At 36.0% G+C, this 16832-nt stretch overlaps 1 protein-coding gene and 1 long non-coding RNA gene across 2 annotated transcripts in view; one reads left to right on the plus strand and one right to left on the minus strand.

Moving 5' to 3' along the window:
• The window catches only part of LOC129150349 (uncharacterized), a 43668-nt gene extending 41349 nt beyond the window's left edge, over positions 1-2319 (plus strand). The window contains exon 2 of the long non-coding RNA XR_008557073.1: positions 2131-2319. This is a non-coding gene — a long non-coding RNA (uncharacterized LOC129150349). The remainder of the gene's footprint in view (positions 1-2130) is intronic.
• The window catches only part of COL24A1 (collagen type XXIV alpha 1 chain), a 318617-nt gene that overhangs the window by 119925 nt on the left and 181860 nt on the right, over positions 1-16832 (minus strand). Inside the window, exons 26-31 of the mRNA XM_054721397.1 lie at positions 16041-16094; positions 14619-14672; positions 12693-12746; positions 4741-4794; positions 4414-4458; positions 4251-4295 (exon numbers count right to left, since the gene is read on the minus strand). Of these exons, the coding sequence (XP_054577372.1) occupies positions 4251-4295; positions 4414-4458; positions 4741-4794; positions 12693-12746; positions 14619-14672; positions 16041-16094 (306 nt within the window). The remainder of the gene's footprint in view (positions 1-4250; positions 4296-4413; positions 4459-4740; positions 4795-12692; positions 12747-14618; positions 14673-16040; positions 16095-16832) is intronic.

The following is a 16832-nucleotide window of genomic DNA, read 5'->3' on the forward strand; positions in this document are numbered from 1 at the left end:
CCCCAAATATAAAATTATTTTCGTTGCTACTTCATAACTGTAATTTTGCTACTATTAATGAATCGTAATGTAAATATCTGTGTTTTCCGATGGTCTTAGGTGACCCTGCTAGCGGTTCTCAACCTGTGGGTCACAACCCACAGGTTGAGAATCGTTTCTATAGAGCCTAACACAGATATTTACATTACGATTCATTAACAGTAGCAAAATTATAGTTATGAAGTAGCAACAAAAATAATTTTATGGTTGGGGGTCACCACAACATGAGGAACTGTATTAAAGGGTCATGGCATTAAAAAGGTTGAGAACCACTGTTCTATAGGCTACAGAGAAATGACAACATTTAGAAATGCAGACCTACAGAAAGGAATGAAGAACACCAAAAATAATAAATGCATGGATAAATAAAATAACACTACTTCCTCCTAATATCTCTAAAACACACATTTTACTTATTTATATTAAAGCAAAATTTTAACTTTACAATATGGAGTTTAACTGCAATATGGGAAATATGTATAATTATAGCACAAAATACTGGATGTTAGCAAATGAGCTATATGTTTTCAGTTCCTTACAATTACGCTTAAGTATTATATGTGGTCCCCAACTTAACAATAGATCAACTTATAACTTTTGACTTTACAATGGTGTCAAAGTGATATGCATTCAGTACTTTGAATTTTTAACTTTTTGAAATATCTATCATACTAGCAATATGCAGTATGACAGATATCCTCTCATAATGCTGGGCAGCATTTTGTCAGCTCCCAGTCAGCTATGCAATCATGAGGGTAAGCAATGCTCTATAGTGTATTCCCAGTGTTAGATGATTTTGCCCAACTGTAGGCTAATCTAAGTGCTCCAAACATGGTTAAGGTACACTAGGATAAGCTATCATGTTTGGTAGGTTAGGTGTATTTTCAGTTTACAATATAACCCATAATCCCATTGTAAGTCGAGGAGCAATTGTATTATATTAACTCTAAGTAGACTATGGAAAGTTAACATGTATACTGTAATCCTTAAACAAGGGGATGGCAAACTACAGTAAAATCTGGACCATCACATATTTTTTCAAATGAAGTTTTATTGAATTAAAGCCATATTAATTCTTTTACATACTGTCTGTGGCTGCTTTCACACTATGATGATAGAGCTGAGTAGATGTGACAGAGAACATACAATCCCCAATGCTTAAAATATTTATTTTCTGGCATTTCACAGAAAAAGTTTGCTCACTTTTGACATAAAATAACCACTTAAAAATAACAACGAGAAGTATAGCTAAAAAGTCAATAGTTAAATTAACATGGAGTTCTCAAAATTATTCAAGACCAAATGAAGGTATTGAACAAAAATACCACACCACTACAAAGGAAAACAACTATAAAATGGTAGACCTTAATGCGACCACATCAATTATTACATTAAGTGGACATGGGCCAAATGATAATTAAAAGGCAGAGATTATCCAAATGAATAAGAAAGCAAGACCCAAATATAAGACACTCACTTTAAATATCAAGACACAGATGGCTTGAAAGTAAATGAATGGAAAAGATATGCCCTGGAAACAGCAAGCATAAGAAGGTTGGAAAGACATCAAATAGATTTCAAAATAAACAGTATGACCAGAAATAAAAAGTATTACCAGTTATATAGAGGAACATTTTGTAATGATAAATGGATCAGTTGACCAGGAAGACATTATAATCATAAATTCGAATACTTTAAAATAGAGTTTCAAATACGTAAAGCAAAATTTGACAGAATTAAGGAGAGAAATAGAGAAAAACAAAATCATACTTGATTTAACTTCCTATTCTCATTAACTGAAAAAAATATCTTGATAAAAATAATGTACAAATTGTTATAGTTTGTACAAGACTTAGAAAACTAAAAACAGTACTCAGGTTTTATCACTTTAATAACACAATGAATAATAGCCTTTCCTCTTAATTTTCCCCTTGAGAGAGATCTATGTGTGGAAAGAATTTTGGCCCATAGACAAATATACTTTCTCCTGGTTATCTGGACTATCAGAGTACTAAATGTGTTACCAATTTTTATGTAATATCTAGTTTTAGAATTGTGACAAGTTAGACATTTTTTTATTTTATTTTACAGATGAGGAAAATATGATCCAGAGAGTGAAACAATTTAACCAAGACTATACATATAGCTAACAGGAACATGCACTACTAGAACAAAGGTCAATCTGACCTCCAATCTATTTTACATCTTTTTATTTTATAGCACTGGAGACACTGAGATTACTGTGCAAGATCAAAGAAATAAATCTTGGGGCTGTCTGGATTTCTTAGATGAATTTATACTAGCTTTCTTAAGATCTCAAAAGTCTATTTCAGTTTAATAAAGGAGACAATGTAGGTATAAAGCTAAGTAAACTTCAACAACTAATACAAACTCATGATTTAATATACAACCTATGTCATCCACTAAAGTAATTTACTCTTCTAGTTGTCTATGAAACTTGCTTGTCATAAGCTATGGTTACAAAGTGGCTCTAGTGAATTTACATATGACTAGAGAACTGGTGCATGAATTCGTGCACTGGTGGGGTCCCTCAGCCTGGCCTGCACCCTCTTGCAATCTGGGACCCCTCAGGGGATGTCAGACTGCCGGTTTCAGAATGATCCCCACGGGGATCCGGCCAAAACTGGCAATCCAACACCTCCCGAGGGATGTAGCAATGCAGGAAGCGGCAGGCGGCCAGGGAGGAGCCCAAGCCAGGGCGCAGCTCCCGTTCATCCCAGCCCTGCTCATTCCAGCCCCACTGCGCTTGCCCCTGCCACAACTTGGTAGCGCTGCCGCAGATGCTGGAGAGGCTGCGCTACCGCAGCTGCGCTCACCAGCCATGAGCCTGGCTTCTGGCTGAGCAGCGCTCCTGCTGTCGGGGCACACTGACCACCAGAACGCAGCTCCTGTGTTGAGCGTCTGCCCCCTGGTGGTCAGTGCACATTATAGCTATAGCGACCAGTTGACTGGTCGTTCAGTCATTCAGTCACTTAGGCTTTTATATATATCGATTGAAGAAATCAAATATCAAATTTTATATTTATCCAGAAATATCTGATAGGCTTGATGAACTTAGTGAGCTCCAAGTTTCTCCACTCATTACAACATATTAGCTTCGTATACAGCCTAGTAAAATGGAAAAAAATCTATACAAACACCATTTACATTAATATATAAAAAACTCAGACGAGGAATATTAATATTCAAAGAATATTCTTTGGGGATTACATCAACCAATAATACAATGTCACACAAAAGTTCTTTCCCTGGATACAGTCATTTTTCTCTTTTAGATCTCATATTTTAGGTTTGTCCACTGTCAAATATAATGCTATTATGAAAACCAATAGGTAGGGGGCAGCAGAGTTCAATGAGGAGTAAGTAAATGTGACAGTGACAATTACTTGGGAGTTAAAACGTTTTTCTCTTATCCTTCTTTGACTCTTCAGTTGCAGGCTATTAAAATATTATCTAATTCTATAACTTTAATTATATACACTATGTGTATTACAAATCAAAACTTCATTATTAAAAATTATGATTCCAAATGAAAGTAATGAAAAATACCCAAATACATTTAAGCTGATATGCTCAAAATTATATATATGTAATATATATGCATGTCTGTGTAGATATGTGTATATGTATCTTTCTATTTTCTTTCTTTAAAAACAGGTTTGCCCCTCAGTTAATGATGATAATCACAGAACTTGTTGCTTCTCAGGGAAGAAATGTATACGTCTGAAAAGATATTTTATTATAGAAAATATCTACTGTTACACAACATTAAAAACTCTCAGAGCGGTGCCACAGGAAAGCCTGATGACACACCTATCTCCACACTGTGAAAGGGTCTAAAAAACAATCAAGTTGAAATAAAATGAAAGGCAAGACGCCTCAAAGAAGTTTCTTGTTATGTCAGCTTTATTAATATTCCATTATATTTATGTAATATCACAGCCTTTTATTTTGAAATGGATTTTAGAGAAAAACTAACCACAACTAGGGTGAAAGTTATCAACCACCAGTTTATAGATCTGTATAAAAAAGGCTCAGAATAAATAAGCCACTTGCCCAAATTAAAACACTGATCTAATGACTGAAGAAAAGAACTTGTATTGTTAGTCCAACATACTAAATATTAAACAACAGTTGTGTCAGAGAGTAAAGTAGGCAAGTTTGTTCATTGCTTATTTTTAATTACTTACTGGTTTCCCTTGAGCTCCTCTCTCTCCAGGGTTTCCAGTCTTACCCTGCATAAGAAAGAAAATGCTTGGGTCAAGTAGCTTCCTCCCCAAATATTAACCATACACCAAGGACAATGAAAGGTTTTAAGTGATTATCTTTCATGTGAAATGCTTTAGTACTTACAGTAAGACCATAAGGTCCTCTTTTCCCTTGATCTCCTTTTTCACCCTAAGAAAGTATCAATACCAACTGAGTTAATAAGATTGTAAATTACAGTGTTAAACATGCGAGCATACACTCACCCACAAAAATATCAGACATCATGCACACAGTTCAATATTAAATATTACATTTCTGTGTGTGATAAAAAAACTTTATGTATGTTTCTTATTTAGACGAAGAGAAAATGTAGAACCATACTTTTTAAGGACAGGCCTCAGTTTTTAGACAGTTAGGACATACGGGCTCAAAATAACAACTGTATGTGGAATGAGAAAGCTCAGTGATTACCTTGGCACCCTGTGTACCTTGTTCCCCAGAGAGACCATCTGTTCCTCTTGGCCCCTAGAGATGGGAAAAATGTCCTGTTGTTAATTTGAAATGTTCCATTTTTACTGTTATGCACCCTTACGAATGAAGACATTCTTCTTTAGTTGATGAACTCCTGCTTGTTCCTGTGCCATAGCCACATAAAAGAATACAAGTGGGTATAAGTGTAACCCCATTTGCATGAGAGAATCAAACTAGTGTTTTCAAGATTGAATATCAAATAGTAAATCAGGTGACCACAAAAATAACCGATTCAGTTGTTGAGGTAGCTAAAGTATGGGTTTGGTTTTTTGAGTATTTTGTTCACATTATTATTTACTCAGCAGTCATTCAGGATTCATTCTAAAACAACTCTAAATTAATTTAAAGGCAGCGGAGGGTGGGCAGGAAGAGATCAACCAAAGAACTTGTATGCATAATCCATGGACACAGACAATGGAACGGGGAGGGTGTAGGCTGGGGGCAGGAGCGGGATGAAAAAGATCAATGGGAGGGGAAAGGGGACTTATGTAATATTTTCAATAATAAAGATTTTTAAAAAAAGTAAAAAGTTCTAAAAAATTAAATGAAAGTGTCTGGTTTGTTTGTCCAAATAGTCTCTAGGTTTTATATTTTTGGAACAGCACTTTTCCTACATATTAGAAAATGAGTGCTGATGGCACTGTACCTGCTGTGCACCTCCGTGACAATAGTCACTGGAAGATGGCAGGGGCACAGAAAGGGGGGAAATGCTGCTGGGAATATTCATGTAAATGTAGACCTTCTCAGTTAAGTTACTATCACACGGTTCATTCAGTAATTAGTCGTGAAGAAGCATTAGGTGCAAAAGTTATTCTCTAATAAAATGACATTATGTCTCCCTGTCTAAATTATAACTGTTCTTGGACGATGTTGAAGTCATTTTCAAGGGAATTAATCCAATTCTACAACCATTAACTGAATACCTACTGTGGACAAGGCTTTGCATGAAGTGTTATGGGGATATACAGTTATAAGAAATTTTCTCCATATGAAACACAGAGAATGATAAGGTAAATTATATAAATGACTATAGTATAGTAAGAGACAGGCATGTTCAGGGCAAAAAGGAGTCAAGGGGTGAGGAACTTTCACATGTTTATAAAGGGAATGAAGATATCATTTTTGACAGTGGGAGATATTGCTCTTGAAGGAACTCTAGATAGAGATAGGATAAGGAAAGAATACAGAGGCAGGAATAAAGATACCCCCAAATTTTAAAAAAAGTAGTTTGGTTAGGTGAGCTATTGATTACATGTAGTATTTTTTAAATATTTCTATGTTAAGAAACAATTGTATGAAGACTGGGAATTAAAATGTGAAGGATTGGAGTTTATATTTAAACCAATACATAATGAGGAGGTGCTGAAATTTCTATACAAAACATTGATACAAATAACCCAGTACAACATGATGGTTTGAAGGAGCCCCTAGGCTTCAGCACTTTCTCTTGTACCCCACTTGAGGGCAGCTTATTTAATTTAAAAGCTGTACCCTAAAATAGGACTTTCTTCCTGGGTGCTCTTAGGGTAACTGCATTCATTCTCTGATCCTCTTGGGCACATTCATGAGATTGGAGAAAAGACTCTCGCTCCATGAGGATCTATAGCTCCACAGGTCATACTAAAGTTATAGCCATAGCTCTAACCCTACTATTTCTATCTGTATTTAGATACTACATGATCTGTCCCTCAATCTTCTTTATGCCCTATTTTCCCACAAAAGACTATAAGCTAAGTTACATTCTTATTGTGTAAGACAATTAATGCCAAGTTGAAGAGTATGGACTTATTTTAACAGGTGATTTTCCAAGTGTGTTATTCCTTCAACCACATTTGCTGAGTGCCTACTATAAGCCAGGTACTGTTTTAGGCCCAGAGGATATGGTAGGGAGAAGAGTCAAATCCTTGAATTCATAGACAAGCAAATAAATATATAAAATTAAAGTATAAAATGATAATAGGTAGTCAATTGAAAGGAAGAATAACAAAGGTGGGAGATTAAGGGAGTAGCGAGAATCCAAGTGGGGAGCCCTGTTTAGATTGGCTGGTCTGAGAAGTCTCTCCAAAGTGATCTGTGGGTAGACACCTGAGGAGGTGAGATGGCGGGCTGTGCAAATAACTTAGGGAAGATCACTCAGGCAGAAGAAATAGCAATTGCAGAGGTCCTGAGGTGGGGCGTGCTTGGAATGTTTGACAGTTAAGTAACCAATGATGATTTTTTTAAAAAGACCAATGAGACGGAAGGAGACTAGACTTTGGGTGGGGAACACACGATAGAATGTACAGACCCATTATAAAGTTATACACATGAAATTTAAATAATGTTATTAACCAATGTTACCCCAGTAAATGTAGCTAAAGTAAGTGAGTAAATAAACAAACAAACAATGATGACAGGAGGATTCTGGAATTTCCAGTGCAGAGGTCCCTGAGGACCTTGCTCTCATAATCACCACCTTAAACATTCAGCAGCCTGCACTCAATCTCTTTCTCTGGCACCTTCCATGTCTATTTTCCTTCCCTGCCTTTTAAGAAAACACTTTACAAAATCTTTTGGGATAACAAGAGAATGGTTGAGAGAGTATACAAAAGAATGAGTGGTTAACATTCTAAAATGCCACAGAAAACAAGTAAAATCTAGACTGAAAATGTGTCCACTGGTATAATTAGGCTCTTAACTCCGCTGTAACCTGAAACTTTTTGTCTTGGATGTTTTGTTAGCAAGTAATGGATAGAATAATGACAGCATTAATAATAATAAATAAAAAAGGAAATGTACCTTTGTTTGGCATGGAGAGAGGGAATGGGGAGAAGATAATGAGTTTGACTCTAGACAACCAATGTGGCAGCTATCTCCAAGGTTGGTGTTAGAGAGTTAGGAACCATTGTGTCTAGGTTTAAATGGTAGCAGTCTCAAGGATAAAGGTTCAAAAGGCCCTCCCCCCTAACACTGAACTATAAATTTAGAATTTTTAAAGAAAGATTTTTTTTGTTCTAAGGTGGTAAATAAGTCTCATTTCTTGAATAAGATCAGCTGAAGTGGATGCCTCAATATAGATACATATGTAGAAAAGGCTGCCGCTAGCGCAGGCGGGAAGTCTCATAATTAACCGCCAGTTTCTGCCTCAGCACACAGATCACCTACTGTCATTAGTGTGCTGACTGAAGTAGTACAGCCCTCACTTTTTAAGATGAAGGAACTAAAGCCTGCAGATATACTTACATGATGAATATATCATGTTGCCAGACTTACATGATGTTTAAGTACTCAAAGCCTTGGAATAATTGTGCTTTATGAAGTTTATAAGATTTTTATAAGATTTTTCAAATGTCGAAAAGAAATCAAGGTTAATCCTGTTAGCAAGTGAATTCAAGCTGAAATAGAGGACCTGAAGTTTAGAAGAGGTTACAAAATGACCATTAAACATTCACAAGTAAAGAGCTGATTGGTATTATAACTGAAAGGAACTCCCTCCAAAATTAAGTGATACCTGTAGTAATGATAACCACTCAATGTTTTACGTCAAAAAATACTTTTGCTTTAAAAAATACTTTCACATGAGGAGACTTGACTTGGGGTGGTAAACACACAATATAGAATTGTACATCTGAAACCCATATAATTTTATTAACCAATGTCACCCCAATAACGTCAATAAAAAAACATAACATTTATAAATAAATAAATTTAAAAAATACTTTCACATTTATTATTTTATTTAATAATCCAGAATTACACAGGGAACAAAAAAAAATTAGAAGTCTCTGTTCCTACAGTGAAGACAAAGATGAATGCAATTAATATAAAAAAATTTAAGTATAGCAATTAGCAATTAAATAAATTAGAGGCCATAAAGCCTAAGATTGCTAGTTAAAAGGCTAGGTAAGGCTGCAGAAGTCTAGGAAAGTTTAGAACTTCCTAGCTTCAGTTAAGGATCAGTTAGCAAACTAAAAGCTAGCTTTATCAGCGTCTTTTTAAAAAAAATTTTTTTCAGCATCTGTAAATTTCACTTTGCTATTGGTTGTAGAAATTATCCCTCTGTGACTCTTGAGACAAAATAAGCTTAAAAAATTATACAAATAGTATTATAATAGGAACCTAAATGGGTATAAAGTTACTTTTCTAATACCTGCTAATTACCTATAAAGTTCTTGGAGAATGTATCCCGGCTAAATAAATCTAATCTTTGTATCCTCTTTTAGAAAAGTTAAAGTTAGCTATCAGTGGCTTTTAAAGGCTGGAATAAAGTCTGATAGCCCAGCTACATAAACTAAGCATGTTTCATACTTGAATTATAGGCAGTAATCTTAAGGAGTTAACCAAATTCTTGAATAATCAATATAATCCTAAATGTATTAGATGATAGAAAATAGAACCCAATTTATATGAATGCTACAATTAAAATTTAAAAACCTATAATGAACCAAAACATTAATATAAACTGCACACTAGTTTACTTAGGAAGACTTTTATGAGAATTCCAAACCCATTTCCATCACCCTTGTAATCAATTTTAATAAGCTAAATATCTATGAATGAATTTAACAGCCTTCATTGACAGAACAAATATCTAACTTAGATTCAGTACTTTAAATGTATGCCAAGTTTCCCATCTAAGAATCTCAAATGATAAAAATATTTTTAGCCAATCCTGTTACCCTTTTTCAGCTGCTTTTCCAATATGGTACCCATTTCCATGGAAGAGCCACAGTTTAGAATTTTTATTGTTCTAACCATTCTACATCTTTCATAGAAAACCTTAAAGCATTACATATGTTAATATAGTTATTTCCATCTTTGCTCCCCACTTCATTCTTAAGTAGCATAATCAGAATAAAAACATTACTCCGTTGTATGCCTCTACCCCATCTTTCTAGACTCTAGAATCTAGAGGAAGGATACAAAATCTAAAGTCCTCTAATGATCAAAGGCCCAATCCATGGGCAAGAAAGGAGATGAGGTTGACTTTGCTCTGCATGTTTGTCAGGGCAGCTGGACACAGCAGTGTGTACTGGCAAGATACCAGGGAATGAGCTTCGCCCCAAGGAGTTAGATGTACACACGAGGGATAGTAAGCAGCTCAGGGGGTACTTATTGCTGGTGACCCACAAGGCTAAGGAAGTCACTACCTGCAGTAGAGAATCCACTGACCTATATTTTCTGTAGGGAGGATATGACTGTATTATATTAATTAGTTTTGGTATATAAAATTACTTTACTTCACTTAAATAAAAAAAAATTAGAAGTCTCTGTTCCTACAGTGAAGACAAAGATGAGTGCAATTAATATAAAAATCCTCAACCAAATTTTCACAGGTGGAAGCAAAGCTTAGAGTATCAGGATGAATGAAAAGACTTTAAATTTATGGCAAGTTTCCCATCTAAGAATCTCAAATGATGAAGAATATTTTTAGCCAATCTGGTTACCTTTTTCTGCTTTATGAGGTATGATTACACAACCTCCACACAAGAGGTTAGAACAATTTTCATAACACTAAGTTGTGTAGGTTGTTTCCTGAGATGACGGGCATTGCTGCGTGCCTAAGATTTTCCTAGCTTCTGGAAAAGTGCCAGTATTGCATGACACTTCAAAAGCCCCTAGATCGTAAGTTAGTATGTGACTTAGTTTTAAGGGATAGTTAACGTGGAATATTCCATGGTGCAAGAAGACTGTGTGACAAAGTGTAGGAAATCAATAAATGTTAGACAGAATCAGGTGGATGGGCAGGAGAGAGCAGATGAGCAGGCAGACTCCGTGGGGAGTAGTCCTACCATTCCTGAAGTACACACGTCCATTTGCTAACAGTATAGATCACAGGCAGAACAGTAGGGCATATATGCATTACTTCCATAATGATAGTTCTCTGTGTGGTCTCAGTGCAAATACGCCCACTGCAAGCTTCCCCTCCAGCGTACTGTGACACAGCTGGGGGCCACAAAGGGTTACAGGTGTCCTGGAAATACGCACCTCCTCACCTGGGGTGGCAGGTTAGGGCTGGGCACAGGAACTCTCAACCAGATACCCTTGTAATTTATCTTGGTGGGTTGGAGTAGGTTTTCATTTTTTGTGTGAGTTAGGCTGGGAAGGAACAATTTAAGGTGCTGAGATCATATCCATGGTGGAAAAGGACTGATGAGAGAGAGGAGAAGCAGAAAAATACTAGATGTCAGCTAGAATGGAAGTTCCTAATACTACCATATATTCTTCCTCAAATATTTGAGTCATCTGTACTTTTTTGAATTCTCAATGTTCATTGATAGCCTGAAATATTTTTTTTTTTTGGTAAAGAATGCATTTTTGTTCTAAACAAAACCCTTATTTCTAAACAAAGTCTCCTTGTTTAAAAAGTACTGGCTGAACTTTAAATAACGATGAGAAGCCATTTGGGGAAAAAATCAGGAAAATGTATCTGGAGGGTGAAAGGAAAATAGATCCTTGAAGAGGTGAGAGTTGAGGACAATGTGGCAAATCAGGAAACAGAATAATCTACCCAGAGGTCATAGAGAGGTCAGAAAATCGCAGTGCAAATCAATGTCCCATATGGTTATGAGAAGGCACAAGTGGTTCAGGAGCAGATCTTGCTTGGATACATGGTTTCTGATGGGATAATCAATAAGATCTCAATTACTTAATTAACAAAAAGCACAAATATTTCTTCTTTATTTCACGTGTCACAAAATTGGTTGGACTTTCCCACTATGAGTAATACAAAGTTGAATAAACACATTTGACCTGACCACGTAGTGAGTGCTGGCAGGATACTGACCACCAAATGACATTCTGTGAGCCCAGATCGTCTACCGTTATTTTTTATTTTATTATTTTAAATCTCAGTTGGGCTAAAAACAGATGTGGCCATCAGGATTATTTATAGGCTGTAAATCTATCACCCACCAAGGAAAATCATTTTTTAGCAACGAAAGAATAAAAGACAAATGTGCTCTCACCTAAAACACAGGACATGAAATTATAACCATTATTTCAAACTGAGCACTCGAGTGCCAACTGAAAGAGCAATTTTTGTTTTGCTTTTAACCTTTGTCAGTTGGAGACCACGTTCATAGAAATTTTAAGTATTTTCTTCACTATCTATAAAATCAAGATACAGCCAAGGGAGAAAAAAGAATTCTTAAAGCCCACAGTTTCAAATTAATCAAGGGAAAAATACTCCTTAATTCTCTATGCAGTATTGAATAGGCGTAGGCTTTGGAGGCACACACATTAAGGTTTGAATCCTAGTTGTACCATTTCTCTGTGCATGGATAAGGTCATACACTGAAACTCTGGGCCCTGCTTTCCTTGCCTGAAATATAATATCTGAGATTTTACCTCCCCTTGTTAGGGTGGTTTGATTATTAAGTAAGATAATACAGTATATGTAAAAGTGCCAGGCATGCAACAAATTGTGGTTCTTGTTTCTTTAAACAAACCAACAAAAAACAAAAACAAAATAAGATTTAATGTTTAAAAAGAAGAGAGTAAGATTTTTCACTTAATTCTGCATGATGATCATATCCCATATAACTCCATTCCATTTCCCATTGCTCTTATTTTGTTATGATGCTACTATTCCTTGCTATGTGAGCCTCTTGTGAGTAAAATAAGAATTTATTTAAAAATCTTCACATTAATAGCTCCCTCAAAAAATGAAACTGGAAGCTGGGAATAAGAAAGAAGAATTCTATATGAATTAGTGGAATTCATAGCAGAAATGCATGGTTTTATAAATACAAATGATTATGAGTAATTATTTCAATAAATATAGGTAGTTCACATAATATAATGAAAACAAGGGGAAAATCCAACAATGTCTCAGCACAATCTAGAATATACGAAGTTATTTTGGTGGAACACATCATTAGGAAGTAATTTTTGAGATGAAGATAACTTACCCTTCGTCCTTTAGGACCTTGACTCCCAGGCGGTCCTCTTGCCCCAACATGACCCTACATGATGAAAATTTTAAAATCAGTTATATGATTCACAGGAATGTTATCAGAATAGTAGTTATACCCTTTCTTAAAACATGTAATTCCCCTTTGGAATTCTTAAAATAAAATTGATTGGCCTGGCCGGTGTGGCTCAGTGGTTGAGCGTTGACCCATGAACCAGGAGATCATGGTTCAATTCCCAGTCAGGGCACATGCCTGCATTGTGGGCTCGATCCCTAGTGTGGGGCATGCAGGAGGTAGCTGATCCATGATTCTCTCTCATCATTGATATTTTTTTTCTCTCTCTCTCCCTCTCCTTTCCTCTCTCTGAAGTCAATGAAAAACACATATACTAGTAAAAATTGATTAGTCTCCTTAAAAATATGCTTTAGCTAAAAAAGTACCATATTTTCCTCCCCCAGTATTGTGCTTTTGATGTTCCTACTATTTGGAGTAGTTTCATTTCTGGGCATTTACACCATGAACAAAGAATGGGAAGCTTTTAATATTCACGAGTCGTTTTCTGGAGGAACATACATAAATCAGTAGTGGAGGAAGACACCAGTCTACCCTGCCTGGTTCCTTAAAGAAGCAATGGCCATCACTGTAAGATTTCTTTCCCATTATTCTAGATATTTATGACAATCCCATAACACAAGTATAGATTTTTTTTTCTGTTACTATGAAAAAAGCCACAAAATGTTTCCAATTAACATGCCACAAAAATAGCCTGTAATGAAGATTAAGTTGCCATTAAGTCAATTACAATGAATTATTTTTATGCCTTATAGTCTTCAATAAAGACTTAATTAGAAAACAAATTTTATTTATCGATATAACATTAGGTAAATAAAACCAATAAACTTCTACAAGATCTCAAATTTATTTATTATCTGATGTTAGTAAAAAGATTGGCAATTGTGTTCCTAGATTAGTATTCCTAATTTTACAAGTCAACACCACATCTTTCACTATACTGTAAAATGGGGATTATCTACAAAAAAGCATCTTCACAAAATAGCATAAACTATTTCTCATAAGAATAGTTTTGCTTAGGGCAGTGGTCGGCAAACTCATTAGTCAACAGAGCCAAATACCAACAGTACAACAATTGAAATTTCTTTTGAGAGCCAAAATTTTTAAACTTAAACTTCTTCTAATGCCACTTCTTCAAAATAGACTCACCCAGGCCATCGTATTTTGTGGAAGAGCCACACTCAAGGGGCCAAAGAGCCGCATGTGCCTTGCGAGCCGCAGTTTGCCGACCACGGGCTTAGGGGATCATAAAGGCTTACCTCTTTCATATTTAAGTTCACAAACACTATTAAATTTTGATAAGCAAACATTATCCCTTAAGAGACAAGATTTCATTTTCTTTCTCTAAGCAAAAAACAGAGTATTTTGAAAAACTCCAGTTTTGTTTAATAGAGGTATATTCTCTATAAATTGTGTTTGGTTGAAAATACTTGCAAATTCCTAAACACACACACACACACACACACACACACACACACACACACAAAACATTGGAACTTATGCTTGTGATTTGTATATCCAATTGGTCTCACTTCTAATCTTGACTACTGACCCTGCTTTCTTATATGTGGTTATTCAAAAGAACGTTTAAATGTCTTTTTAGTTTTAGGCAGCAGAATTGAAACTGGTTGTACTATTAGAAGCGGGCAGAAGCTTATGTGACAAGTAGGGGTGAGGAAGTTCAAGACACCATGACGTATTCTAGAGTGCTTTGCATTGATTGGGGAGAGAGGCAGCCTCCATCAGTTTTACACATTACTTATTTTGCATAAAAACACAGAATAACCAAAATGATGGGTTTAAATTTAAACAGACATTCTAGAAGGGATATAAAATCTTTTCTGTACTTACAGGTAAGCCAGGTGGACCCACGGGTCCTGGGACCCCAGGAGGACCTGGATATCCCTATAATTTGAATAAAAATATAAAAGACATAAACTCTCCATTATACCTAATTATTTTCATTAAAGAAAAACCAATAAATTATAAGTAGTAATAAAAAGCGATGATCTGATCTTTCTCTCTTATCCTAGATATAAGAGGCTACAGGAAATGTTCCACAGATAGACAATAGAAATAAAAAAGATCCTATATAATATACAAATTGACTGTAATGGCAGAATGACCAGGAATGATCAGCCGCTATGATGCACACTGACCACCAGATGCTCAACGCAGGAGCTGCCCCCTGGTGGTCAGTGTGCTTCCAAAGGGGGAGCACAGCTCAGCGAGAAGCTGGCTCATGGCTGGCCAGCGCAGTGGCAGTGGCAGGAGCTTCTCCCGCCTCTGCAGCAGCTAAGGATGTCCGACTAACGGCCGTTAATTGGACATTCCCTGAGGGCTCCCAGGTGGCCAGAGGGATGTCTGACTGCCAGCTTAGGCTTGATCCCCAGGGGAGCAGGCCTAAGCTGGCAGGTGGACATCCCCCAAGGGGTGCCGGATTGTGAGAGGGTGCAGGCCGGGCTGAGAGACGCCCCCCTCCCTGCCCCCCCGCCCGAGTGCACGAATTTTCATGCACGGGGCCTCTAGTAATTACATAAAAGCAGTGTATCCTTTTATTAGAAATGCTTTGCCTGGAAAAGAAATTGACTAGCCAGAATCACATATTATAACCTATCGAGAAGAGAATAATCATTTATATTCTGAAGTTTATGTTATATAGATTATGAAATCACATAATTTTCAGAGGTCATGGAATTTAATAATTAACGAGTGCCAATGTGTACAAATATTCTGGCTACCCAATTTTAGGAGGACCACACCCTCTATGCTATTGATACTGATTCAGGGGATGTTTTAGGAGGAAATAATTCCTAAATTTGATTAGTCTATGGTTATGTTAAATTTCCTAGCTGACGACAATGACAGATAGTTTTAAAGAACAACAACAACAAACCCTATACTGCTTTTCTGATATTATAGAAGTCAAAACATTAAAGAATAACTTAGGTAAAATAAAACTGTAGACAGTATTATGTGCCATTACAATATATTTTCTGAAAGCAAGATTCTTGTATTGATAATAATCATTTGTTCTAGCTTCTGTCACATTTAAAAATATCTGATCAAGCCATCTGACTTGAAAGATTTTTACCTTTCATACAGCATTCTAAAAGGTAAACTGTTTAAAGGAGAAGAAAATGCTAATGGTAATTTACTATAAAATAGCATTTTTCACTTACTTGAATTGCATCCAAGATAATTCTACCTCTGGAATGCCTCAACTTTGTTATGTTCTTTGGAAACATATCTTTCAAATCATTGAGCTCTTACCATAGCACCCTTCTCTCCCTGGGGACCCACTGGACCTGGACTTCCACGCTCTCCCTTTTAATACAAAGAGATAAGAGAAACATTGAGGCAGGTTAATTAGTCATGACTGAGCTACACCTAGAAAGAAAAATTGTCCATTAGAATCATAACTTACATGCATACATTATTCTAATTTCTAATATTTTTTTTAAAAATGTTGCATTTTAACCAAAAATTTAAAACTTAGAACATATAGTCAGGGGATGGTGGGTAGGAAGAGATCAACCAATGAACTTGTATGCATTTATGTATAACCTGTGGACACAGGCAATGGGGTTGCCTCAGGAGGGGACTGGAGAGGGCTGGAAGAGGTTAATGGGAGAAAAAGGGGACCTATGTAATACTTTCAACAATAAAGGTTAAAAAAAGAAACTTATAGGGTGTCCCCCCAAAATGTAAATATACTTTAACAGCTGATAACTCACTTAACTTTCACTCCTTTTCAGGTTTAACTGATTTGAAAAAATGGGTGAAGCCAGACTAAGCTTTGAATAAAGAAAATTTATCCTAAAATGCCAATAGACTTTCTTTTTATGGGGATACATAAAAGTTTATGGTACAAAACTGGCAACAGTCAATAAATTGAGGACGCACAAATACCAAATGAAATGATTCTTGATGTTTGTGATTTCATTGCTTCGCATTATCAGCAGTGCTTGGAGCAGAATGGTCATTGGTTTGAAGACAGGCATTGACCAAAAAACCTTATTCATTTATGTAGATTCTTTTAAAAATTGAAAATGAACTGTATGT

Source organism: Eptesicus fuscus, chromosome 9 (genome assembly GCF_027574615.1).
Source record: "Eptesicus fuscus isolate TK198812 chromosome 9, DD_ASM_mEF_20220401, whole genome shotgun sequence".
NCBI classification, from domain to species: domain Eukaryota; kingdom Metazoa; phylum Chordata; class Mammalia; order Chiroptera; family Vespertilionidae; genus Eptesicus; species Eptesicus fuscus.